The sequence below is a fragment of the Dasypus novemcinctus genome, chromosome 7, assembly GCF_030445035.2.
Source record: "Dasypus novemcinctus isolate mDasNov1 chromosome 7, mDasNov1.1.hap2, whole genome shotgun sequence".
NCBI classification, from domain to species: domain Eukaryota; kingdom Metazoa; phylum Chordata; class Mammalia; order Cingulata; family Dasypodidae; genus Dasypus; species Dasypus novemcinctus.
This window is the reverse complement of record NC_080679.1, coordinates 20,857,573-20,885,331: the sequence shown is the minus strand read 5'-3', so window position 1 is coordinate 20,885,331 and position 27,759 is coordinate 20,857,573. Positions and strand designations below refer to the sequence as shown.

Here is a 27,759-nt window from a genome sequence, read left to right as displayed (position 1 = left end):
ATTTTATGCCTGATGGTTGTGTAAACCCACAACCTCTCTAGTAAAGAAAAAAAGAAAGAAGCACAGCTAGCCTTGAGGAAGTTTTGTACAATCAGACTGTAATTAACTCAGAATGGCATTCTCCCAGAGGGGTAGGTGTTGTGATGGCAGGTACCACGGCGGTGGTGCTCCAGGTACCCAAGCTGGGTGACAGTGGGAGTGCTGCTTATTCTGTTCTCATCATCTGCAAAATTTCTGTGACCATGAGTCTTGGAGAGGATGAGCAGTTTGTTCAGCATCACAGAGCTGGGTAACTGGGACCTGGATTGCTCTGGTCCCAAAGCCTACTTTTCCCTACCTAAAAGTACCAATAAAAGCATTCATGATTTCTGCAGTATTATTTGTTGATACGTCCCCTAAAAGACCCCTGTAAAAATGTGTGAGGGGAGGAATTGCAAGGAAGATGATCTTTTTTGCACTGTTGTCTCTGATGTATTCACCAGATTCCTGAGTGACATACTTAAGATACAACAGATCCTGCAGTTGGTACCTCCACACTCTGATTGGCTGTTGCCTGCCAATTCCTAGCTCAGGACTCTTAACTCGCCCTGAGCAATGGAATGTCATGAAGTGACACTTACAATGGGGTCTGAGGAGTTCAGGGTGAACCTCAAAGATATATCCGCAAGGTTATCCAGAACTGGAAACTTCCTTCCCGCATGCCAGTCTGTCTACAGAGTTAGCTTTTTTTTTGTTCTACTATCTCTCTATTTTTTTTTTAAATGTTACATTAAAAAAATAAATAGAAGAGGTTTCCATATACTACAATGTAAACTCTTATCCATGAGGTGCAGCAGTGCTCCAAAATGTATTCACCAAATGCAATGAATTTGCCACAATGATGAAAGAGGTTGTTGATGTGGGAGGAGTGGGGTGGGGATGGGGAGTAGGGGGTATACAGTGTTACTTTTAATCCCTTACAAGTCAGTAGGAAAGGAACATTTAATGGAGGTCACTTTAGGTAACGGTAGGTAAGAGATAAAACTGCTGTGCTCAAGAGGAAGCCCAAGCACAGGAAACTATAGAGTTTTTTAATGGTTTCATCTCTTGATGCCTCGGGCCAGTATTTTGAGCAAGCAGGAAAAGCAAAAGTACCACCCATGCAGGCTATTCCTGCAATTGGCAAACTCCAAATAAGCGAACTTAGCTCATATCTTTATTTAGAAGTTCCTAATCAAGGCAGCCAGTGGTGCACAGGCTCCTAAGCATAGTCATCAGTATCAAGGGCTTATTGTTGGACCATCCTTCTTTATTGGGGAATTGTTGCTGTTCCATTGGGGAATGTGATAGAGCTCCCCTGGCTAGGTACTCAGCACTCTCTCCATTTGTTATTTTTAACTGTAACTACTATGAAAATACCCAAACATTTTTATGTACCCTGTATACATGTCCTGGAGAACTCCCTGCCAACCATGTGACTCCCATCAATAACACCCCACACCAGTGTTCCTCCCCTCCCATAGCTGAACCTCTCTGTCATCCAGAACTTCTTCAAAAATGAAGCCTAATATATTGCCAAGTTCCATTAATAGTAAAATGGAATATAATGATGGGTTTAAAGGTTAGATATAGAATACATACTAATTTAGAAAAATAAAGTAAAAATAAATTGGGGTATCAAAAAATGAAAACATGAAAAATCTTTGTTTTTGATGTTTTGCCTTTCATCACTGCAATGTGTTGCCCTGTGTGTACAGTGGCAAGGCAATTTCTTTCTTCTTCAGTGTCTACATCCTTTCTTTTTTTTCCTAATAAGTTTGTCTTCACAAAAGTTTTAGATCACAGTAATTCAATATGCAGTATAGGGTACTCCCACATATCCAACAACAAACACTTTGTCCCTTCCCTAGCAATGATCTTTTCACATGTTCATATTATATTTGCTGCAGCTGATGTACAGATATTGAAACATAGCTTTCAAACATGGTTTCATTTTGGTTTACATTATGGTTTATATTTTAGACTATACAATTTTCTAAATTTTTATTTATCTTATGTTTTACATTATAGTTTGCATTTTAGCCTATAGACTTTTATACATTTTTGGTGCAATTTAACATGTCCTGTATCCATCTCTGCATAATCTTGTGGAACACTTCCATTGCCCCACAATACTGAGTCCATCTAGCTCACTGGAGATGAAACTGTCAAAAGGAAAGAAATCACACAATTAAGAGAGACCAGGGTTTCAGTTCCTCAGGGTCCCATTCCCGTAAAAGTGTCTGAGGGATTCTCCCCAAGGTGCCTTCCTAATCACATCCACAAAGCAGAGCCATTTCGGCCTGGGGGGGTTCAAGAACCTGCCAGCATTTCTTGATAGTGTTAGTCCTGTGAGTTTTGTTTCCATCCACAATTTCTTGTCCTGTTTTGGGAATATCAAAGTTACTGGGAAAATGCCAGGAGGTAGGACTGCCTCAAAGGGGAAAAAAGTGTTTTTTCCAAAACAGAGCTATTAGATATTAGTCTAAATTATTGGAAAATCCCATTAGACTTTAAAATTCTATGATTCTCTAATCTGTTTTAGGTTTATATTCTGGAAAGTACGAAACTTGCTAGGTGGAAACATTCGGCTTCTGTTGTGTGGAGGTGCCCCGCTTTCTGCAACCACACAGCGATTCATGAATATCTGCTTTTGCTGTTCGGTTGGTCAGGGATATGGACTCACTGAGTCAGCTGGAGCTGGAACAATTACAGAAGGTTGGTGTTCCACGAAATGGGGTGGCCAGCAAAGCCTGGATTATTGATCTCAACTTTTAGAATGTGTTACTTTTTGTCCATACTAAGAGTTCATCTAGGGGCGTTTATCATGTTAAATTATGATATATATGATAGCATTCTGGAAAAAAAGTTGTAAACAGTAACACGTATTGGCTGTGTTGTATGCATTTATTTTTTCACATTAGTTATTAAAATTTTTTATGTAGAAAAATAAATATGGTTTTGTCAGTTAAGTCTATTTTAAGGCTTAGATTCAGAAATATTTATGTGGTTCTATGTAAGTGTAGAGAGAAACAGATTCAGGTCTAGAGTAAAATTACTAGAATTTATCATGGTGATGTGGTTGAAGAGGTGATCAGTGAATCACTAGTTCTCATAAGAATTCTATAGTGCTTCATGTCCCTTTTATGGAGGAAAATTATCTTTTGCTCCCCAGTACATAGGAAAAGCTATGCTTTTCCTCATTTGTATTTCCTAGATATTAATAGATATTAACCCCCTAAACTGATCTTTTTTTCTCTATTTACCTTGCATGCTTCTGTGTACTGTTCTTACACCAGGTTAACCTTGCATTTCTTCTTTATTTTTTGGTTTTCTAGTTATGTGTTATATATGTTATATATTTTTGTAAGCTACTTCTAAATCTTATTTTGTAGGAGATAAAAAGCAATGTTAAATTTAAATATAGTTACTTTTCTTAAGAGCTTTAATTTCTTCTATTTTTAAGATTGGAATTGAATGTTATAGTTTGTGGTAAATAAAAATCTGTTAAGCATTAAAATCAGCCCTTCATTTTTGATATTTGGGATAAATAATCAGTTTTGACAGTTAGGAAAAGGAAAAAATTAACTACTGTTTTCAAATACTTTTTTTCCCTTAGTGTGGGACTACAATACTGGCAGAGTGGGTGCACCATTAGTTTGCTGTGAAATCAAATTAAAGAACTGGGAAGAAGGTAATAACCAATTTTTAACTGCAGCATTCTTATAATGTTAAACTTTAAAATTAGACTTCTTCATCTTATTTTAGAATATAAAATCACCCATGGGTGTTCATTTTTGCCCTTTATAACACATGTATATTTTGGAGGACTATATGAGTGCATTTATTTTGCTTGATTCATAGTTTTGAAGAATTAGAAATATTTTTATTTTGGTTACTATTTCATTACTTTAATGCAAGTAAAAATTATGACAGAGACTTGAGAAAAGTGGTAAATGAATGTTGAATAAATAAGGAGTGATAATTTTGTAGATGCAAAAGCATAACATTTATTCTATAAAATTGAAGATTTTTATGTGTTTTTTCCTTTTTCTTTCTTTCCTTTCCCTGAGGAAATTATCAGAAGGATATTTTCACTACAATTTAATAAAAGACTGTTGCTTAAACAGACTTTTTAAAAGAAGTTTAAGGTCTTCTAAAAGTTTAAAAGTTACATATTAGTCAGGGTTCTCGGGAAACAGAATCAACAGGAGATATCTGTAAATAGTATGAGATTTTATAAAATTCTCTCATGTGACCGTTGGGATGCACAAGTCCAGATTCTGCAGACAGCCTATAAACCAGGGCCTCTGATAAAAGTCCAGTGAAGGTCCTTGATAAGTTTCCAGGAGATGTTGGTTGTCCAAAATGAGCGGGGAAATTCTCTCTGAATGCTGAAATCCCTTCCCCTTTTAAAGGCATTCAACTGATTGGATAAAAATGTCACTCATTGCTAATGGCAAAATTTTCCTTGTTGATCAAAGATGTAATCAGTCTTCTGTGCAGTAAACTCACTGATGACTAAAGTCCATTAATGTCCTTGTAGTATAATTAGCCCAGTGCTTGCTTGACCAAACAGCTGGGCACAATTACCTGGCCAAGTTGACACATTAGCCTAGACATCACAAGTTATTTTAAAAAAAATTAATTTGCTCTTATTCGTAACATGTACAAATTATCTATGATTATTGGAATGTACCTTTTTTATGCAAAGCCAACAAAGATTCTAAAGGCTCATATGTCATTTTTAAGCTGTTTGAGCAGAATTAGTGAAAATGGTCAACAAATTTAAGTTTGGATTCCTTCTAATATTATCTGAAAAAATAAATCTTAAATATATAAGAATCCCCCCTACCTCCAAGATGGTTCCTTTGTCTCTCTGCTCGAGGTCTCTGCTGTTTGTGTGCTTGTCTTCTTTAGGAGGCACTGGGAACCAAACCCAGGATCTCCCACGTGGGAGACAGGGACCCAACCAATTGAGCAATATCCACTCCCTGTTTCATAGAGTTGGCTTGTTGCATTGACTTGTGTTGACTTGTCTTCTTTAGGAGGCACCAGGAACCAAACCTGGGACCTCCCTTTTGGGAAGGCAGGTACCCAACTGCTTGAGCCACATCTGCTTCCCCAATATACAAGAATTTTACATGTAGAGAATTAAATTGTCTTTTGTTAAATACATGATTTAATACTTTTATCAGTTTATTGGTATAATATTTAAAAATTTCTACAGAATTAAAAAAGATTTACCTGTTTAGCACTTACAATTATTTTATATATAAGATGGAGGGGAAAGTTTTACTTTTTTAATATACTTTTTAATTTTTTTAAAAGATACTTAGATTATATAAATGTTACATAAAAAATATAGGTGATTCCCACTTTCCCCACATTGATGGAACACATATTGGAGCATTGCCACTAAGCATGGATTATAATTTACATTGTAGTTTACACTCTCTCCCACACAGTTCTATAGGTTATGGCAGGATATATAATGTCCTGTATCTGTCATTGCATTGTCATTCAGGACAATTCCCAAGTCCTGAAAATGCCCCCATATTATACCTGTTTTTCCCTCTCCCTCCCCTCAGAACCTCCAGTGACCGCTGCTGCCATATAAATGATAAAAGTCCTTCCATTGCTAGTATCACAATAAGTCTATAATAGAATACCAGTAAGTCTACTCTAGTCTATCATTCATTCCCCAATCTGGATGATTCTGGGATGGAGATGCCCACTCTGCCTCAAATTGGGCGGGGTGGGGAGGGCTTAGATCTCATGGGGCAGATGGATGGGACTATCTTGTTTGCAGTTGCAAACTCTCTGTTCCTTGGGGTGGATATAATATATTTAGATGGGGGATATTGTATTTTTTTTAGGTACAGTTTTTTCCCCCTTGGAATCATAGCTTTTATGCTTATGATTTAACTGCCTGAAATTTTCACCTAGTTTTATATTTATAAGCTTTGTTCACTCAGTCTGCTTTTTTTCCTTTGGGAAACTAATTGGATTAAAATGAAATGCCCCTTTTAAAAAAACTAAGAGTTTCAAATTTTCACCTGTTGCTATATAAGGGTAAAAATACTGACTTGACTCTAAATTCTATGTTTAATTAGGTGGATACTTTAATACTGATAAACCACACCCCAGAGGTGAAATTCTTATTGGTGGTCAAAATGTGACAATGGGATACTACAAAAATGAAGCAAAAACAAAAGCTGATTTCTTTGAAGATGAAAATGGACAGAGGTGGCTTTGTACTGGAGATATTGGAGAGTTTGACCCTGATGGTTGTTTAAAGATTATTGGTGAGCCATCTAACATTTTTTAAAAAGTGAATGTTTCTGAAATAGTTTTACTGAATACATACTATGTATATAGTGAAGCTGTTTAATAATATAAAAACATGCAGTGTTGGCTTATATATATATTATAAAAATAAATTTTTAATAGGGACTGTGGAATTTATAAGTCTTGACATATTAGGAGGTCTCAAACTGACAGCAGTGGTATTTTTAAATTACTATTAGATAACCTTGAAAGAGTCAAGTTCTTTCCTGTCTGTTTGGGGAGTATTCATTTTTGTGTATTCTTTGACATCTAGAGCTTATTGGGCAGGGTTCTTGTTTAGTCTGAACTGTATATTTGCCTTACCTGTGAGAGAACTAAGGAAGGCCAGGCAGCCCAAGCATTTTGATCCATTTGGGATTAAAAAAAAAAAAAAATCCTTCTCCTGCTTCTCCAGTTTTTTTTAATGTCTCAGCTAATGGCGTTTTGATTTTCCCAGTCATGCTAAGAGTAACCTGGGTGGAGATAAGACACTCACTTCCCCATATCCCACTGATTTTTCATATGAAATATGCCTCAAAATATCTCTTTTTTTGTCCCTCTTATCATGATTGTAAGTCAGGCCTGCACCTTCTGCCACCGTGACTATTGCAATGAATTCCTCTCTGTTGCCATGCTTGCCACACATACCCACACACCCGTAACTGCCACTCATCTCACCAGGATCCTTATCGTGGCTCCTAGAAGTTCAGCTCAGGGTGCTTCTGATGTGTGGTCTCCTGTTTCTTCTCCATCTCCAGCTCTTTCCTTCCTTTCTTCCCCTCCATGTGGTAGTAAGCCGAGCTGACTTGCTCATTTTCTGTAGCTGCGCCACCTGACCTGGAATTCTGCATCTCTCCAGATAGGGAGTTTCCTGATGGCATTGAGTAGGTTTTCACTTGCCAGGTGCAGTTGTGCACTAAGCAGTGTCTACCTGAAGCCCTGATGACTGGCTCCCTAAAATAGAAGCTAAATGTTTTTCTATAAAAAGAATACATTTAACAGTACAAAAAATAGGACCATTATTATTTATTTTTAATGTCAGCATTTCTATTATAATTAACTTAATTGATTGCAAATTATTTAGGGACTGGCCACGATTTATATGTATTAAAGTATTAATATTCTCTTCCAATGTATCCCCCTCTCCCTGCCTTTGATTGTTTTGTGCAGATCGTAAAAAGGACCTTGTAAAACTTCAGGCAGGAGAATATGTTTCTCTTGGGAAAGTAGAGGCAGCTTTGAAGAATCTCCCACTGATAGATAACATTTGTGCATATGCAAACAGGTATGAAAGTGGAATTCATACTACTTTTACTTAAAATATTTGTTGTGCTCTTGGCATTTTCTACTATATGAACCGTCTTAGTAAAATCATCTGAACAGCTTTTCCTTCTTACCTGTTTTCTCTGGGAATGACCTCTTCCCCCTGACAGTCTTTAACTGATTGTTTCCTTGTTATGTTTCCCCTCTGCTTCTTCCTTTGTCCCTGTTTTCTGTTTTATATCTCACCATACTGACTCGTGTGATAGGGAAGTGAAGAAGAAAAAAATGTATCCCTCTAGCTGCCTGCCCAGGGAAAGTGACAGAACCAGCTCAGATAGAAGTGGGGTAAAGAATAGTGTTGGGGTGGGCACCAAATATGAGTTTGAAGTTTCTTTAGCAAAGAACTCTGCCAAAACGTTAGAACATGTTATGAATTGGACGGTAAAAAATAACCGTTATATGAAATAAGTGTGCCAGTACCAAATGTGCCACATATATTTTACTCGGTAAAAAATGAATGATCAAAAGTCTGTTAAAATTGTTAACTGCAGTTAATCAGCACGGTATACCATTTAGTTCCTTAGCTAAGTTAACTTTTAAATATTTTCAGTTATCATTCTTATGTCATTGGATTTGTTGTGCCAAATCAAAAGGAACTAACAGAATTAGCTCGGAAGAAAGGACTTAAAGCAACTTGGGAGGAGCTGTGTAATAGTTCTGAAATGGAAAATGAGGTACTTAAAGTGCTTTCTGAAGCTGCTATTTCAGGTGAGTGTTTTGTTAAACTGATTCTAAAAACAGAAATGGGAGGAAAGTAATTTCAAATTGAACCAATGTTATATTACAAGGCTTAGGTTACACAATTTCCTTTTTAGAGACCAACAGTATCTTCCTCCCTTTGGTAGATGGAGAAACATCCTTCTCACTCTTCTGTTCAAGCCCCTCTCTAGGACACACAAATCATCCACTCTAGCCAGACTGATGAGCAAGTGCTGACAAGGATGTGGAGAAATTAGAACCCATGCGCATGGTGGGTGGGAATGGAAAATGGTGCAGCCATTTTGGAAAATAGTCTGGCAGTCCCTAAAGCATTTAAACATAGAGTTATTGTAGGACCCAGCAACTCTACTCCTAGATATCTACCCAAGAGAGAAACATGTATGTTCAACCCAAAACTTGTACATGAATGAAGTTATACTACTTGCTAAGAATTTTAATTGTGCATTTTTAATGCCTTTGCATTTAAAAAAAAATTTTTTTTTTAATCATCTCAGCGAGTCTGGAAAAGTTTGAAATTCCAGTGAAAATTCGTTTGAGCCCTGAACCATGGACTCCTGAAACTGGTCTGGTGACAGATGCCTTCAAGCTAAAACGCAAAGAACTTAAAACACATTACCAGGCGGACATTGAGCGAATGTATGGAAGAAAATAATTATTCTGTTTTGGCGTCACTTTGCTACAGTGAGCTCAGATCAAATAGGAAATACTTGAACTGCATGTCTCAACCTGTGAGGCAAACTCCATTTTCATAATAAACCTAAACTGTTACTTCTCACGTCATCACCATTTTTAACTGACAGGATTAGTAAAATATTAAGACAGCAAACTTGTGTCTGTCTCTTCTTTCATTTTCCCCTCCTCCAATTTACTTTACCACCTATGACTGTCCTTGTCAGTGGAGGATTTTCCTGAATCATATTGGGAAAGCAGTGATTTTAAAACCTCAAGTTTTTAAAAAACATGATTTATATGTTCTGTATAGTGTTCAGTTTGTAACTTTTTAAAGTTTGGATGTATAGAGGGATAAATAGGAAATATAAGGAATGGTTATTTGGGGGACGGTTATTTGGGGGACTTTTTTTACTTACAGTATTTAAAAATATAAGGGTATTGATGTGAAATTATGTAAATTTCAAATGCTTATGAATCAAGTCATTGTTGAACAAACGATTTGTTGCTGTGTAATTATTGTCTTGTATGCATTTGAGAGAAATAAATATACCCAGACTTATGTTTTAAGAAATTGAGACCTTGTGAATATATGCTTGCCAGTGTCGTCTTTATATATTTCTATGTATTAGAAAAAGTGAGGTTTGGTTTGTGCTGCATGTAACAAAATAGTAGAGAGAGTCACAGTTTAATAGTAAAAGAGATACAGGAAATGCAGCACCACTGGATAATAGTCTCTAGTAGCTTGCCATCAAAAAGTGCAGTCTTCTTTTTAGTTGTAGAAACTAGGAAAAGATCCAAATTTAAATGGAGACAGTTCAGAAAATTAGGGTAGAATATAAAAAGCAAAGGAGGAAAAGTTATCCTTTTCTTACTGACCTCGAATTATTTATATTTATGACCATGTTAATGGAAAGTTATTCTACCCCAAACTGTCACATTCTACTTTTCATCTAGATGGTTTGATCATAAATCTCATTTCAAAATTAGGTTATTTTTTCCTTTTTTGATAGTTTTCACTGGTCTGTGTGTGCGTGTGTGTCGGTGACAGTAGCTTATTAAAAAAGCACCTTAACCTTTCTGCATAAAATGAAAAAACTTAGAATGCTTCTGGTAAGAGCATTCTCACTAAGGTACATGAGAATTTAACTTGTAATGAAGTGAGTTAAGATTTAGTTTGCAGGATTTCCTATCAGTAAAGTTATTTGTTACTCAAGAAATACTGCTCATGGATGTATAGAAAGCCCTTTCATATGTGTTGCTTGTCTATTGTTTTAGGATTATTAAAAATATACCAATTAAGTTGTGGTCACATCAGGACTTTAAAATATTAGGTACCACATTTTTTGCATCAGACTATTTTATTGATTCTCAGTTACTTTAGGCATCAAAAGACAAAAAATATGAAAAGATATGAGCACAGGTCTTATGTAAAATTATGGGTATTGAGAGGGCCCAGGACAAGGGATTTTTTTGGTCACATCAGAAACACACATCTGGAAGCATTGCTGCAATGCAGTATTTTCTTTTGTTCAATTCCTCTTACCTTTTCTTGTATTCTTGTACATTTATCATGCTTTGAATAGTTTTTCTCTGTGATAGTTAATTCATACATCATGATGTTCTAATTCAGAAGAATTAAAGTCAGGATGGCTGGAGAAGATTTTATTTTGATTCCTTGCCTTTAGAATAAATGGCTTTTAAAGAATTATATACAAAAGATAATATTTAGGGGGAAAAACGGCTTCTAATGCTTATAAAAAGGTCCTGATAATATGACTCGAAATAGTGTCAGGTGAGTGTGTAGTTTATTACTGATTCAGAATAAAAATCTTTCTTTCCAAAAACATCTATTGAAGTTTAATCTGTATCTAGTCCCATTTGAGTTCTGATATATGATTGAAGTTTATAATTCCTTTGAATCCTAAAATTGTCAGATGTCAAGATGCCAAATGCCACATCTAAACATGAAGTTTAATAAGTAGAATCCTCTTTTCATGCAAATTATTCTTAACCCCAAACAATTTTTAAATTATTTGACTTGGAAAAGAATATCCTTTAATATTTCCCTTTCAAAAAAGAAAAAAAATTGATGGATTAGATAAAACAAGCTCAGCTAAAATTCTATTGTGAAAAATACTGATTTAACCAGGAGAAAGTTGGGAAGGAATTTACTGGAAGAACCTTTTGCTTGCTGCTGAAATACACAAACTTTTGTAGTTTTTAAACAGTCCTTATGATACAACCTAAAATTTTTAAAAGATCTGATCTTTGTAAGAAATTCTGTACATCTGCGATGTTTTAAAGGAGGATCTACTTTTAAACAGTATAGATTATACCATTTTGAATTCTAAGATTCAGTAGTTATTTGCTAATTACTGTAAATTCATTTTGAGTGTATTCTTGATTTCTTTTTCCTTTTTTTGCCTGAAGAGGTGTATTTTGTAAACAAGCTACATAGCTTTATGGTTATGGACTCTTTGTAACTCATTATTAAATTTGAAGAATAAAGATATGTCAAAATTAGTTTCTGATATGAAAACTCAGTATTTTACTTGTTTTGCTAAAAAAAAAATCCTCTATTTCAAAACAAACTAATAGACAATTCTGAATTATTTGTTGATAAAGGAGTTTGGGGGAGTTACTGTAAATTTTTTTATGTAGTTTTTTAAGCATACTAATCCATTTGAAGGAAGTTTTTTTATTCTAGAATTTCTCTGTTCTTAATCTGCTTTATTTTCTAGCATTCTTGAATTCTAACTTTGCCCTAACTGTTCTTCAGTTTCTTCTTTCCATTCCTCTCCTTTGGTTTTGACTACCCAGAAGCCATGCATTTTTAAGTAGCTGCTGATAGGATGTTTTTTCCACTTAAAATGTTTTATGTAGTAATGAGGTCTTAGATAGAGGTAATAAAGAAAATTTAAATTTGTGGGGTAGAAGAAATATAGCAGCAGTAAAATATAGCTCAAGCAGTTGAGTGCCTGCTTCCCACACACTAGGTCCCAGGTTTGATTACCTGTACCTCCTAAAAACAATGAGCAAAAAAATAAGTTTTGGGGAGCCAATGTAGCTCAGTGGTTGAGCGCCAGCTTCCCATGTATATGAGGTCCCAGGTTCATTCCTCAGCCCTGGTACCTCAAAAGTAAATAAAGTTTAATCCTGGGACACCTGGAGAAAGAGTACTTCATTACACTGAGCTATCTCAAAAACAACCCCCTACTTGCCTTCAACTGCTTGATGTTTATTTCCGGCAAAATAACTTCATATGAACGTAACTTCATATGAAATTTGAATGATTTTACATTTTTTTTGGTATGTATTCCTCTGTAACAAAACCAGTTAATTTGCTAAGCATCTGGCAGCTTTGTTGTTTTTTTCTGGCTTTTTCTTTTTTTCTTTCCCTTTGCATGACCTTAAACAGGTAGGTTGTGCCTCATTTCTCTGCAACTACTTTCTTAACCCATGTTATTTTTTTAAACATTGATAGCTTAATATTTTTACCACACCAAACACAAATATAATTTTAGTATTAGGCAGGTTTGTATTGTCATGGAAAGATTCTTATAATATTAAAAAAACAGCAGGCTGTATGCACATAAAAATATATCTTTAAAACAATATGAACAACAACAAATCCTACAAAACTTTGTCTTTTATTCCTTTCCAGTCAGCCACATACAGGCATGTAGGCTGCATTTTGGTGTACCTCGTCTAGTTCCAATGCTTTTGCATGGTGCGTGGCCCCCATCTTGATGCTCTTATTTTTGAATAAATTACAACATTAACAAGATTATGGCAATGGCGCACATACATGTGTCTTATTTAATGTTTAATGCATTATTCATGGTCAGGTCAGACTTCTCAAAACACTTTTCAGCGAATTCTTCCCTCATTGGTTTCATTTAGTGATACCTTTGAATAATGTTAATTTTGTAAGATTCATTCACAACAACTTCTCCCATGTGGTACTTCCTTATTGGATTAGCCCTCAGTTCTGTGCAAAGAAAAATTATTTTCCTGTTTGAGTTTTTCCTTACCCAGTTAGAGTTAAAGAGTTCTCTGATTGAAACCTTTTTTGCATAGGTTGCTTTATAGTGTTTCTCTTGGGTAGGAATATTTTGATGCTGAAGCTTTCTCTGCATTTCCGCATATATAGCTACAGCTGTAGGTGTTCCCACATGGTCTGCATTCGTAGGGTTTCTTCCCAGTTTGAGTTCTCCCGTGTTTAGCTGAAGGCAAGCTACAAGTGAAGATCTCCCTACATTAACTGTGCTTGTGGAATTTCTCTCCAGCATGAATTCCCTGATGTTGAATAAAGGATGCATTGTGGATGCAGATCTCTCCACTCTGTGTTCTTAGGTTTTTTTGTTTTTGTATGAACTCGTGCATGTTGGATAAGGGAAGGCAACAACCCCTAAAGGCTTTATTACATTCATAGGGTTCCACACCTGTGCGGTTTTTCACATGTTAAAGCAGAGGTTTTCAAACTTTTTGGTTTCTGGAACCCTTTACACACTTAAAAATTATTAACAAAATTGCTGAGGACCTTTTTGCTTTTTTAAGTGTGTGTGCTTACCATAAAATACATGTAGAATTTAAAAATTAATTTCCTTAATGACCACAGTCATTAAGAAAATAAAGTACAGGTGAAAGGAAGGGTGGGCGTAAAGATTGAGTTAATTTTTCCTTTCATTAGGGACTTTGAGGGGGTGCTTAAACCGAAGGTTCTTATTCTGGAATGGGACATGGGGCTTTTTAAACATGCATATCTGAGATAAGGAAGCACCAGTTCTGGAAACCATCTAAAGACAGGCTATAAGACCTGAATTTTCAGGCATAGAATTTTGTAATTGGAAGTTTAGAGAATCATTCTTAAAAAATAGTGATATGTTCACACTGTAGATGAACAGTATAGAGAGGCATAAAGTGTCTCCCTGTCCTTGTCTCTACTCCCAAAAGAACTGTTGTTTAGTTTGTTGTGTATCCTTTCATAAAAAAAGATTTTATGAAAGTACTGACTCCCCAAACATATGAACTTACATATTTGTATGTGTAACACATGTTTTAAATGTTCTTTTATAACTTCATACTTTAATTTGTAAGTAGAATCACTTTAACAAGTTGCTTCCGCGTGTTTCTGTGGTAATCCTCTCTCAACTCTGTAAGCTAGGTAGTAGTCCTATTTTTAAAGGAGAACGTGCCAGATTTGAAGCCAGATGTCTCATTTATGTCTAATTTTTATCATGGGCCCCATATTTTGGGGGTTTTTGTTGAGAGAGTACTTAAACATGTCCCTTATAAATTTTGAACAGAAGATGAAAGTGACATTTGCATACTTGATGTGCTTTATGAAGCAGAAGCATTGTAGCAAATATGTTTACCTTCCCATCTAATAGCATAACAATGAAAGATCATTTGATTGAATTTCACAGTAGTCTCATTTTTGTGGTATGATTTCCAAACACTGGACAGGGGAGCAACTCGAACTTTAAGTTTTCTTTTATCGCATTCTGAAAGGTTAAATAATAAATATCATCTTTTCTGTTGCCTTGGAAAGTAGTTGTTGACGCCTTGTGTTTGTTTGAACTGAGCATATCCAGGGCTGTGAGTATTACGGAGTATACCGTGATACCATGTGTTTCTATATTGGCTAGATTAATACTGTATTATGTGCACACAAAACCATAGACCACCTAATTTTGCTTTCCTCTCATTTCAGATTCTTGAACTCAATAAACATTTTTGGAAATTTCTATCAATAGCTATTGATAGAAAATTATTTTAAAAATAGTCAAAGGTTTGTAATTATGAGATAGACAGCTTGGGTATGTGTAAGTTTTATGTGGGGAGGGCATGGCTGCACAGGTTATGATTTCTACATATTACTGAGATAATGGTACTGAATAAATTGGTAACCAGACACATGCTTTATTTGTATCATCAAAGGGCTACTTTGAAAAAAAAACCTACAATTACAGTGACATGGCAGAGACGTGGTGGGCATGGGACTTGGTTAGCAGCAACATTTACACTCTAGATCAAGCTAGAAAAAAATGAAGATGGAGAAAATTTGATTGGGTAGTTAGTCATTGATAACGTTCAAGAGAACAGTTTCAGTAACATGTATCAAGTTAGAGGGCTTTAAGGAGGGAATAGAGAAAACTTTTATAGGAGAAGCTGTCAATCAAAGGAAGGAGACAGATGAACAAGATAGGAGATAGTGCCACTTTTTATGGAAAAGTTGAGAAGCTGGAGGGAAAAAAAATGAAAGAATGAGTCAACCAAAGTAAGCTCATCAGAGGTCCTATTTTATAACGGATTCATACTAAGGGATTAAGATTAGGAACATGTTTTTTCTGGGGTACATAACTCCAACCCACCACACACCCTAACTAGGGTGTTCTCCCAAGCATAATTGAAAACTCAGGAATGGATGAGGTCTGTGCACCGATGTCTGTCAGAGCTTCTGACAGCTCTGATGTCCAAAACCATAGCCAAAAACTAATTATTTAAGAGTATTGCCCCTTAGACATGCTATACTGCATCATATTTACATGTCTGAGATGAGACCTATTAGCCTTTCTTTGAAAACTGGTTTTTCTCTCTGAATTTCCTGGTGTTTGGATTTAGGGGATATTTTCACTTTCCTCCACCCTCCTGTCAACCCCTGCCTCATTCCTCTCTGTGGAGGTGGGAAAAGAAGTGTGTGGAGTGGGGTGGGGCTGGATCAGAAGGTCCTAGTGATGTGCTGTCCTCATGGTCCATCAGCCTCCCAACCCCCACGTGGGGCTCTGACCCCTTTGGGTACTTCCCAGGTGAGCCCAGAGCACATTCCCTTTCTCTTCCAGGTGCTTTGCTGCCCTGATAATATCCATCTGCCCAAGTTTAGTGCTTTGCTGCCCTGATAATATCCTTCTGCCCAAGTCACCGACTAACTTCTCTTGATCTGAGTGTTTCCTACCTCAAGAGAAGTGGGGCAGTTCCCCTGAGAATAAAAATAAAAGTTTGCACAACTGCAGAGAGAGACTGCTTGCTCAGAGGGGTAGATGCAAGCAGCCAACAGAATATTTTAAACCTTCTATCAGCAGCTCACCTCATTTTGGAAAGCAAGATGCCTCAGAGTCTGAACAAAACGTTCATACGTCTTGTCCATGAATCCCACAGTTCTAGGAATCTATCCTTAGGAAATACAAGATGTGGATTAAGATTTCTTGCATAATAATGTGGGGATTTTTTCATATAAGCTAGCTGGGGGGAGAAAGGGAGAATCAAAATTCAGGAGGCACTCATATGTGTGCGTGTTGCACAGAGAAAATCCCGGAAAGAAATGTATCTATATGTTGGCAGTTTTGGTATTGTGGCTTACGTATTTTTCTCTTCATACTTTTTATTATAAATTTTTTTGCAATGACATTTGTTACTACCATAATAAAAATTCAAGCTTATAAGAAGAATAAATAGCTTGAAGTTTTAGTTTTTCTTATCCTAGCAAAATCATTAACTTAGAAATGTTATCTTGAAACTGTCTCATGTTCCAGGAAAGAAATAACCAGAAATGTTTTTATTTTCTAATTTCATTGTATTTATATATTTTAGAAAGTTTTCTTCAGTTATTCCCTTCTTTATCAATCTTACTCTGTTAGTTTTATCTTTATAACATGATATTTGGGTATCTGTGCCTGTGTTCTATTCTTGCATTAAAAAATTTCTGGTGGTAATTCCTTCATAATTATACTGTATATCTTTATTTTCATGTTCTTAATCTGATTTTTCCCCTCTTATTTAATGTTTTTTTACTCTATTTGAATTTTTTCTATAAGTGAATTCTGCGGAACCTTAGCTGTAGTATAGGGCTCTCTAAAATCTTCATGTATTTCCAATAGATCTGTTATGCCCCTTCCCTTCTTTTTAGTGTAGAACTTTATCAGTATTAGGTCAGATGGTATGTGCATTTGTTTAGATTGTCCATTTAAACAAGTATGATAATTTCCTACTCTTTTAAAACAGCTTTCACAAGAAATGAAAAATTCAGAGTGGTGCTTCCTTTCCGTCTTTTTCCTGCAAGTTGTAATTCTCCTTTGTCTTTTGTTTTGGGCGGACTTCCTGCTTCTGATCCTTGGCATCTGTGTTGACCTTTTCATCTCTCCTCTCTGGCCTCAATAGTGGCCCCTAACCTTGTGGAATGACTGTGCCCGGTGTCCTTTAAGACAAGGCCAGTGGCTCCATCCCTGTTGCCATATATGGTGGTTCGAAGCGGAAATACCCTAGAAAAACATGTTCTTAAACTGAATCCATTCCTGAGGATGTGACCATTGTAAGTAGGATCTTTTGATGAGGTTACTTCAGTTGAGAAGTGACCCACCTCAATCAATTACTGCAGTCCTTTATAAGTGGACAGACAGAAAAGCCACAGGAACTAAGCAGCTAAATCAATGAAACCCGGAAGAGAACAGAGAGGCCAGGAGACACCATCATGTGTCTTGCCACATGACAAGCTAAGGACCAAGGGTCCCCAGCAGGCAGCGCCAGATACCATAGTCTTCCCGAAGAAAAGCATCACCTTGACCTGGACTTTTTTTTAATAGTCCCAAAACCATAAGCAAATAAATTCCCATTGTTTAAATCGACCCATTTCATGGTATTTGCTGAGCAGCCTAAGAAAATAAAATACCATAATAAAAAAAAACAAACACCACCCTTTTTAGAAGTAATTTCAGACTTTCAAAAAAAGTTGCAAAAATGTCCTATTAATTTTTAAAATAATTGTTTAACATAATTATGAATTTGTGTTCAATATTGCTTATTCTAGCAATTAAAAATGATTGACTAAAAGTGAAGGCCCTCGTATACACATAGGGTTTTTAAAAAGCATAATTGGATTATGATATATAATGCCACTTAACCTTTTTCACTTTGGGTATGCATTGGCCTTTTTCCTCTGAGATGACCTAATTAATAAATTACCTTTTTAATGGCTACATAGTCTTCCATAGCAAGAATGTATTATGATGCATTTAATCATTTCCTTATTGCTGGATATTAGGTTATTTTAGTTTTTACTATTAGAAACAACATGATAATAAGCAGCCTTTACTAACATTTCTGTGCATAAAGAAAACTCATCTACAGAATAACTTCCTAATAATGGAATGCCTGGATCAAACCTTAAAAGTTTCACAAACTATCCAATTGTTATTGTTTTGGATTATATATCCTGACTCATTTGATGAATTATAATTCCCAAGATGTTGAAGGCAGCTGGTAAGATAGGGAATCAATAGATGGATCTGGCACGTGGCAGAGAGTCCACGTGGACACCAATAACCCCCAAGATGGCTGCTGGAAGACTCTCCCCAAGATTCTGCTATTCAGAACAAAGACTTCTTCCAGAAGCCAGGAGAAGCCCTGGATATTCCCCAAGGGCTTTATTATTGGGCCCTCTTAGGGGATTGATGGGTGGGGTAATCAATCAAACCAGCAAACAGCTGGAACGCCTCCCTGCCTTTAGCAAAGGGGTGGAATAACGAATGGTTCAAAAAGCAGGTGCAAGGCCTGAATTCGCTCTCTCTCACCTGTGGACCCCTGTTCTGCCCTCTGCACCCTGCTCTTGCTGTATTCCTGTGCCATGATGGCCATGCGAGTGAAACCTGGACTTTTATAATCTGTGACGGGGAATTGTACTTGGTAAATCAACCCTCTTTATCACTTTTCAGCCCTTTCCTCTCTCTCTCTGGGCCCCCAATCTGTTATTTTCTCCCATTTCTCTCCCTCCCTACCTGAATAAATTGCTGGCCTAATTTACCCGACATGTTCTTGAAATGCATTTCTGCAGCATAGTTAAGAATCCAGGCAAACTCTGGTAACGTATTTGGAAATGAGCCAGCTCAGGAGCTTATTGGGGAGTGAAACCATCGCCTACAGCCCGTTTAAGGGCTTCCTTCGGCTCTCCCTTTAAAGCGGCCTCACCTGTGAGCCCCCACAGGACGAAATCTCAGGAGGGAAGAGGCTGGGGCGCTGGAATTTTCTGGTCCCGGCCACACGCGGAGGCTTATGAGCTCTGACCCCCGTGGGGAGGGCTGGGGCACAGGACAGCGGCTCAAATCATGGCGCTGCCAAGACAGAGGTTCCCCGGCAGAGCGTGGGGCACCGCGGAGCCCCTTCCAAGCCCTTTCCAAGCCGGCTTCGCCCCCAGGCGGCGGCCTCCTGCCTTCCGCCGCCCTCGCCTGTCTGCGTCAGCGGCGGGGCGGAGCGCCGGGCCTTGCAGCCTCGTGGAGAACCTCGACCAAACCGGTTAACAATGTGGGTACGTTTAGCGGCTCTTCGTGTGCCTCCAGATTGGTGTGATATGTCTTTTCTCTAATAGATTCTGCATGAATATTTGCTATTGTATCATTTTCATCAATCCACCTTTAATCCAGGCCAAAACTCAGGTAGCGAGGAGAAAGGTGGCAAGCAGTGCGGTCCCGGCGTGCTCCCCCGGTGAGCCTCTGTGGACCCTGCAGTCTGGTTAGGTTTGGGTGTCATATATTCCTTCCCTCCTCTGTCCCTCCCTTTCTTCTTTCCTTCTTTCTCCTCCTTCTTCTTTTCCTCTCTCCCTCTCTCCTTTCCTTTCCCCTCCCCTTCCCCCCTTCCCTCCCCCTCACTTCCTTCCCTCCCTCTCTCTTTCCTGGCCTCCTTCCCTCCTCCTCTCTGACTGTAAATAATTGCATGTGTCTTTTGAGTCATTTGAGGAATTAGTTCTATCCTTTCCCAGGAATACACTAATCATGAATAAAACAGAAACGACTACAGTATCATTCATCACACAGGCTTTTGCAGGAAATCGGTGGAAAACTGAAGGCGGCCCTGTGTGTCTGTATCTCGCCTTCCCTCCTCCACGGCCCTCACAGGAAGCAGCCGAGGCTGCGAGGGCAGAACAGATGTCAGGGAGCCTGCCGCCCTCTTCCCTTCTGTGAATCACCCGCTCCAGGATGCCGGCCCCCACGGTCCCTCTGACGTTCAGCGGCTCCGCCGCTTCCCAGCTTCCCACAGCCGCACAGACACAGATCATTTCTTGTACGGAGTGATGGGAATCCGGTGCGGTAGAAACGCTGTTGTCTCAGGTGACGAGGGTGATGAATGCAGACTCACCCATAATCACTTGCGACGTCAAAACTGACAATTAGACCTAATTACGGACTCACGGTAGAAGGATGGATTTTGGATTGCAAGCTGGGAGCAAGGACTGCTTTTTAATTTATGCATGGCACCTCCCTTTGGTCTCCAAGTTCTTCCTGCTTTTTCTTTAAAGATGCGGAGAGAGGAAACTCTTGGGCGCCGTGCTCTGTAAGGCCCTGACAATCCTCGTGCTTGTGAGTTCTGGAATGATGGTAAGAGTTTACCCCGAGAGCCTGCCAAATACGTGCGACTGCAGTTAATTCTCGTGACAGTGCTGCGGATCCGGCGCCCGTGTTCACCCTGCCGTACCCTGCCGTGTGAATGGCGAGCTGGGGCGAAGGTTCACTCGGGCGGGGCGGAGCCTACTGGGAACCCGGGGGTCTGAAGCACGCTGCAAGCCCTGCTGGGGGATTTGAGTTCCCCTTTTCTTTTCTATGCTAATTTGGCAGACTCTGACCTCTCAGAGACGGGACTCTCGGCCAGTACTGCCCGGCCTGCCTGAGCCATCCTGCGGCCCTGACTCGTGGACTGATCGTAGTATCTCCACTCTTTTCATCCATCCCTGCCTCAGTGCCTGCTGACCCGCGATGCTTGCCTTATTGTGCCCGTCTAGTCCCCGAGTCCTTGCTTTCCTGCGCCTGCCCCAGCCCATTGCCGCCCGACAGTTAAAAATATGACAGCGACCACTTAGTTGATGGCTGGCTGTGTATCTGCACTGGGAGGTCCTGGATTGGGTATAAACAAACACACGGGACATGTGCAAACATGAAGATTGCTATAGTCATAGAACAGATTTTTGTCAACTTTGGCTTCCAGCAGGCAACTTAATTATCCTGTTCCTGAGAAGTCGTTATTCTGGAAATTTCTAGTTTGGTTTGCCTATTAAAATTGCAGTCACATTTTCCCATTGAAATTTCCCATCCAAGGGCTTTCTTTTTTTAAAACACCTTTATTGAAGTCTATTTTATGTAACATAAAATTAACCCATTTTAAATGTATAATTTTTAGTAAGTTTATAGAATTGTGCAACTGTCCCCACAATCCAATTTTAGAACAGTTCCATCACCCCTAAAAGTCTCATATCTTTGTACAGGCACTCTGGAGTTTCTTTTGCCCTTGGCCCTAGATTTTTTTTTATTTTTTTAAACAAATCAATTTTATTATGTACAATCAATAATGTAGAATTACGTAGTTGTGTGTTCATCGCTTCAATCATTATTAAAGCATTTTCATTATTTCAAAAATATAATAATAATAATAAACAGGAAAATTCCTTACCTCTCAATCTGTTTCCTCTGCTGTACATAGCTATTTCTATTTTTACACAATTTTTTGTTTATTAGGCAGTTTTATTGAGATCTGTTCACATACCATGTGATCTACTCAAAGTGCAAAATCAATGGCTTTATTTTAAAATGCTGTTAAAAAGTCCTTTATTGTAAATTGTAAAGTAAATAGAAAAATAGATGGAAAGAAATTACAAATTTTAAATGAGAATGCAAGGTCAGGTTAGATTAAATATAATCAATTATAAAAAATAGCATATCAACAAACATAAATAATTCAAATATAATAGAAATTAATTATAACATAATTTTAATGCTTATATTACAGGTCTAACTATTGGACATAATCTCTATAATGAAATTAATTATTGACTTATTTAACTTCCATTTAGGCCATAATTCTTTCTAGATAATCAAATTCCTATTTGGGTTTTCTTCATATCTTACTGGAATGAATTACAGCAGATAACAATTTGCCAACTCATAATTTTATGAGGCAGAAAAACTCAAAATCTTATTCAACAGTAGTCATGTTAAATCATTATTGAATAAGATAGATTATTTTAATTAAAGAGTATGAATAAGAAAGGGTTAAAGAGAAATGAAGTATCCAAAAATATATCTCTTCTCTAGCCCTCCTCAATTAAAAACAAGTGTTTATTTTGTCTGAAAAAAATTACAGAATATTGATCACAGAAATAATTTGCCAGTTGCACTAAGTAATTATTGTTCATATACTATAATGCTGTTATTTTACATTTATCTGGTCTACTCCAGCTCTTTTTTGGTTACGGTTTGCATGAAATATCTTTTTCCAACCTTTCACTTTTAACCTGGTCCTTATGTCTGAGGTGGGTTTCTTGTAGATCACATACAGATGGCTCATATATTTTTAATCCATTTTATCAGTCTGTCTTTTGATTGGGGAGTTCAATCCATTAACATTCAGTGTTATTACTCTAAAGGCGTTACTTCATCCATTTTGTCCTTTGGCTCTCTGTTGTCACATCATTCTATTGTCTGTCTTCTTTTCCTTTAATTTACTGTTCCTAATAATCTTCATTTCTAAACTCTTCTCCAAATCTCTTACCCTTGTTTTTTTCCTTTCAGGCTACAGCATCCCCTTTAGTATCACTTGCAAATCTGGTCTTTTGATAACATATTCTATTAGTTTTTGTTTGACTGTGAAGACTTTGAACTCACTGTCATTTTTGAAGGACAGCTTTGCCAGATACAGAATTCTTGGCTGGCAGTTTTTTTTCTTTCAGTACATTATACATTAAATACCACTTTCTTCTATCCTGCATGGTTTCTGATGAGATACTGGCATTTAAATCTTATCGAATTTCCCTTGTATGTGATGCTTTGTTTTTCTCTTATTGCTTTCAGAATCCTCTCTTTATCTCTGATATTTGTCATTCTGAATTGTAGACGTCTTGGGGTAGGTCTAGTCAGATTTATTCTATTTGGGGTGTGTTGTCCTTCTTGGATATTGTTATTTATGTACTTCATAAGGGTTGGGAAGGTTTTGGTCATTATTTCCTTGAATATTCTTCCTGCCCCTTTTCCAACATCTTCTCCTTCTGGGACATGAATAATGTGAACATCTTTGTGTTTAGTGTTGCCATTCAATTTCCTGAGATTCTTCCGTTTTTTCCATTCTTTTCTCTTTCTGTTCTCCTGTCTTTATCAGTTCAGATATTCTGACTTTAAAATCACTAATTCTGTCTTCAAGCAATTAAAATCTGCTCTTATGTGCCTCTAATGTATTTTTTTAAAAAAGATTTATTTATTTTTTCTCTTCCCTTCTCCCCCCCCCCCACCTCGGTTGTCTGTCCTCTGTGTCTATTTTGCTGCGTCTTCTTTGTCTGTTTCTGTTGTTGTCAGCGGCATGGGAATCTGTGTTTCTTTTTGTTGCGTCATCTTGTTGTGTCAGGTCTCCATGTGTGTGGCACCATTCCTGGGCAGGCTGCACTTTCTTTTGTGCTGGGCGGCTCTCCTTAACCGGGCACACTCCTTGCGCATGGGGCTCCCCTACGTGGGGGACATCCCTGCGTGACAGGGCACTCCTTGTGTGCATCAGCACTGCACATGGGCCATCTCCACATGGGTCAAGGAGGCCCTGGGCTTGAACCGCGGAACTCCCATGTGGTAGACGGACACCCTAACCACTGGGCCAAGTCCGCTGCCCTCTAATGTATTTTTAATCTCATCCACCATGTCTTTCATTCCCATAAGATCTATTACTTTTCTTTGCAGGTTTTCAAATTGTTCTTTATGCTCTCCCAATGTCTTAATATCCTGTACAACTTCAGTCATATTTTCTTTAAATTCTTGGAAGTGATTTAGGAGAGTTGTTTGATTATCACTGATTAATTTTATTAAATCCTGTATCTCTTCAGGATATTTGGTTTGTTCTTTTAGCTGAGCTATCTCTTGCTGTTTTCTAGTATGGCTTGTAATTTTTTGCTGATGTCTAGGCATCTGAATATGTTGGTGAAGTTACTCTGATACCTTATTTCTCTCTCTTGCTTATTGTTTGTTTTTTTTCCACAGCTTTTCTTTGGTATTTGGTTGAACTTAGTCCTTAAAACTGCCCAGCTTATGTTTTCAAAATTGGTCCAGGGACTCACCAGTGTGCAGATTTTCTCCCAGGGGTTGGATACAGAGAGGACTGATAATAGTTTTTGTCCATGCAATTTCAAGACCATCCAGCAGATGGTGCTAGTCAATGTACCTTTCCACTGTGGTGTTTCAGTCTTGGCTTTCCTGTGTTCCTGTGTTTAATCTCCAGATCAGAGATTCAAAGTGGCCTCTGCGGCTTAATTCACTGAAGAAAATCACCGCTATCTTCTCTACCTTTTCACTTGAAACAGTTGACAAGGAGAAAGATGTCTGTTCTCCTTTCAGACAGCTGCAGTGAACCAGGAGTTTTAACCCAGCTTAGTACCGAGGGGGTGGGGAAGGGAACCTCTTTCTGGCTACCATGGGTGCTTGGTAATGCATAGTTTTTGTTTTGGGTTCTTCTTCTCTCTGTCCCTCACCCTCCTTGGAGTTGTGTAACACTGTCCTGGTCTGCTATCCCCAAAGCAAGTCCCTCAGACAGCTTTGGCTCTCTCTCCATTGTTTTTGTGAGAGCAGTCAGCTCTGCCTGTTAGTCCATCACCATTTTCCTGGCCCTGGATTTTTAAGTAGTTTCAGGAAAGGGTAGAATTTACCCTGTGGTCTCTCTAGTCCTTCTCTTAGATTCAGCTGTGTTGTCCGTACCTGTGAGGCATCTTGCTGATAACCCTGGTTCTTGGTACTCTTGGCCTCAGGTGGCTCCTAATGCTGGGTTTTTCAGGTGGACCCTAGACACCTGTAGCCTCTCACCTGGTGACTTCATCCAGAGCGCCCTGCAACATGGTCACCTGCTGTGGGATCCCCACCCCAGCCTTCTTGTGGAGCCCTCCCACTTGGATGGGGAGGCAGAGAGAGCTGGCCTATCCTTAGCTGCCACTGTCAGCCTTTTCTAGGTCCCAGGTTAGCCCCAATATCTCCTCTGTGCCCATGCCCACCTCTGTGGAAGATGGTGGTGTTGGTGTTGGTGGTGATGGTGGTAATCTTGTTCTGCATATCCTCACCAACAGAATGTGTTGTCAAACATAAATTTCCATCTTTCTGATAGGTGAGAAATGATATCTCAGTATAGTTTTAATTTGCATTTTAGAAATTATAAATGAGGTTGAACATCTTTTGTATGTTTAAGGCCCACTTTTATATCTTTTTTGGTAAATTGCCTGTAAATGCCATTTACCCATTAATATATATGTATATATATTAATATTTGTATATGTAGTACCTCATTTAGACATATTATCCCTTTATCTATGATTTATATATTGCAAATAAATATTTTTCTCCCAGCTAAGTAGTTTTTGACTTTGTTTATGGTGGTTGTTGCCATGAGAAGTTTTTTTCTCCTTTAGTTTTAAAGTAGTTGTATTTATCAATCATTTGTTTTTCTTTTCTTTGCCTCTGGATTTTGAGTGATATAGTTAGAAAGCTGTTGCCAACCCCAAGGTAAAAGAGTAATTCACTCTTTTTCTGCCAGTACTGGTATGTTTTCTCTTTTTATATTTAGACCACTGATGCATTTTTAATTTACTGTAGTATATGGTATGAGATATGGCTCTATTTTATTTTTATCCAAATGGCTAATCAGATGTCCCAGCACTATTTATTTAAAAATCAATTTTGGGGGAAGTGGATGTGGCTCAAGCAATTGAGCGCCGACCTACCACATGGGAGGTCCTGGGTTCGGTTTTCAGTGCCTCCTGGAGAGGATGAGCAAGATAGAAAGCTGGCGCGATGGGCAGGCAGAGCATGCTGATGCAACAAGATGATGCAACAAAGAACACAAAGAGGAAATACCTTGAGAGACACAACAAAACAGGTTGCTGAGGTGGCTCAAGCAATTGAGTGCCTCTCTCCTGCATAGGAGGTCCCAGGTTTGGTTCCCAGTGCCTCCTAAAGAGAAGATGAGCAGACACAGAGAACACATAACAAATGGACACAGAGCAGACAATGAGTGCAAACAACAAAGGGGGGTGGATAAATAAATAAAAATAAATCTTTGAAAAGAAAGCCAATTTTGTCCTCTTGATTTGAGATACTGCTGTTATATGCTGAATTTCCAAATGTATTTGGGTCTGTTTTTGAACTTTCTATTCTATTTCATTCGTTTGCTTGTGCTTCATGAAACAGTACCATATGGTTTTAATTATGGAATCCTGATAGCTTGTTTTATGTTTGGTAAGGCCAGACCCCCTTGTAGTCTTCCTTTTTCGGTGCTTTATTGGCCTTACTTGCATGCTTATTTTTCTATGTGAATTTCAATGTTTACTTGCTTAGATCCATAAAAAGCCTGGCTTGAATTTTTATTGGAACTACACTAAATTTACTCCAGAAGAACTGTATCTTTATGGTATTGAGTCAATCTATTTAAGAACAAAGGCTGTCTTTCCATTTGCTCAGGATTGTTTCAAACTCTTTAAGGATTGTTTCAAAGGTTTTCTCACATAGGTTTTTTTTTCCCCCCTTCCTCTCCCCCTCCCCTGCCCTGCTGTTTTCATTGTCTGTGTCCATTTGCTGTGTGATCTTCTGTACCTATTTTACTTTTTTGTCTTCTCTCTCCTTTAGGATTCACAGCGTTCAATCCTGGAGACCTCTGATGTAGAGAGAGTTTCTCTGTCAGTTGTGCTACCTCAGTTCCTGGTATCTGCTGCGCTTTACCTTGATTCTCCCCTTTGTCTCTCCTTTGTTGTGTCATCATCTTGCTGCATGACTCACTTGCTCGGGCACTGGCTCTCCACATGGACACTTGGCTCACCATGCCGGCACTTGGCTTGCCATGTGGGCACTTGCCTCACCACATGGGCACTCATGTGAACAGTTGATTCGCTGCGTGGGCACTTGGCTCACCACGCAGGCACCCGTGTTGGCACTCGGCTTGCCACACAGGCACTTGGCTCACTGCACAGGTACGCTCTCTCTTCTTCTTTTTCACCAGGAGGCCCCAGGGATAGAACCCCGGTCCTCCCGTATAGTTGGCAGAGGCCCTATCACCTGAGCCACATCCACTTCCCTCATGTAGGTTTTGCACATTTCTTGTTAAATTTACTCTTAAGTATTTTATCTTCTTTATCGATATTGTCAATTGTGATTTAACATCAAATCTTCTAATTGTTTATTGCTTGTGTATATGAACACTGTTGATTTTTTGCATGTTAATTTTATATCTGGTTCCCTCACTCAATTCTTTTTAAATTTGAATTAGTTTTTTACTATTGATTCTCTAGGATTTTCCAGGTATTCTAGCATTTCATCTGCAAGTAGAGTATTTCTCCTTTTGGAATTCTTTTGACTCTCCTTTCTTTCTCTTATCTAACTGCAGTCTAATATTTCCAATACAATTTTGAATAAGGGTGGAGATAGTGTAGATAACTTTCAATAAGTTGCTCAATGTCTCAGAAAGGTCTAGATTCATACCTCATCCTCCCACTTCTTGATAGCAAAACCCCGCATTCATTCAGACAACAGTGTGCTTAGCTGAAGGCCTACATTCTGGATGTTACTTTACCTGGGTGTGATAATGAGACTGTTTTGGTCAATGAGAAATAAGTGGAGTAATTATGTGATACTTCAGATTCTTCTTTTTCCTCTTTTTGCTGCCATCTGGGATTTGGATGCAATGGCTGGAACTCTAGTAGTCATT

At 38.2% G+C, this 27,759-nt stretch overlaps 2 protein-coding genes across 6 annotated transcripts in view; both read left to right on the top strand.

Annotated features, from left to right (window-relative positions):
- Nucleotides 1-9,634, top strand: part of ACSL3 (acyl-CoA synthetase long chain family member 3) — an 86,217-nt gene extending 76,583 nt beyond the window's left edge. For all 3 annotated transcript variants that reach the window (XM_004453110.5, XM_071216103.1, XM_058300041.1), the window contains 6 exons: nt 2,564-2,736; nt 3,638-3,712; nt 6,135-6,326; nt 7,519-7,633; nt 8,222-8,379; nt 8,886-9,634. In XM_004453110.5, coding sequence (XP_004453167.2) covers nt 2,564-2,736; nt 3,638-3,712; nt 6,135-6,326; nt 7,519-7,633; nt 8,222-8,379; nt 8,886-9,043 — 871 coding nt within the window. In that variant the 3' untranslated portion in view covers nt 9,044-9,634. The remainder of the gene's footprint in view (nt 1-2,563; nt 2,737-3,637; nt 3,713-6,134; nt 6,327-7,518; nt 7,634-8,221; nt 8,380-8,885) is intronic.
- A 10,431-nt stretch (nt 9,635-20,065) lies between these two features.
- The window catches only part of KCNE4 (potassium voltage-gated channel subfamily E regulatory subunit 4), a 90,019-nt gene continuing 82,325 nt past the window's right edge, over nt 20,066-27,759 (top strand). For all 3 annotated transcript variants that reach the window (XM_071216102.1, XM_058300039.2, XM_058300038.2), the window contains exon 1: nt 20,066-20,429. The gene's annotated coding sequence lies outside the window, so the exon portion shown is untranslated. The remainder of the gene's footprint in view (nt 20,430-27,759) is intronic.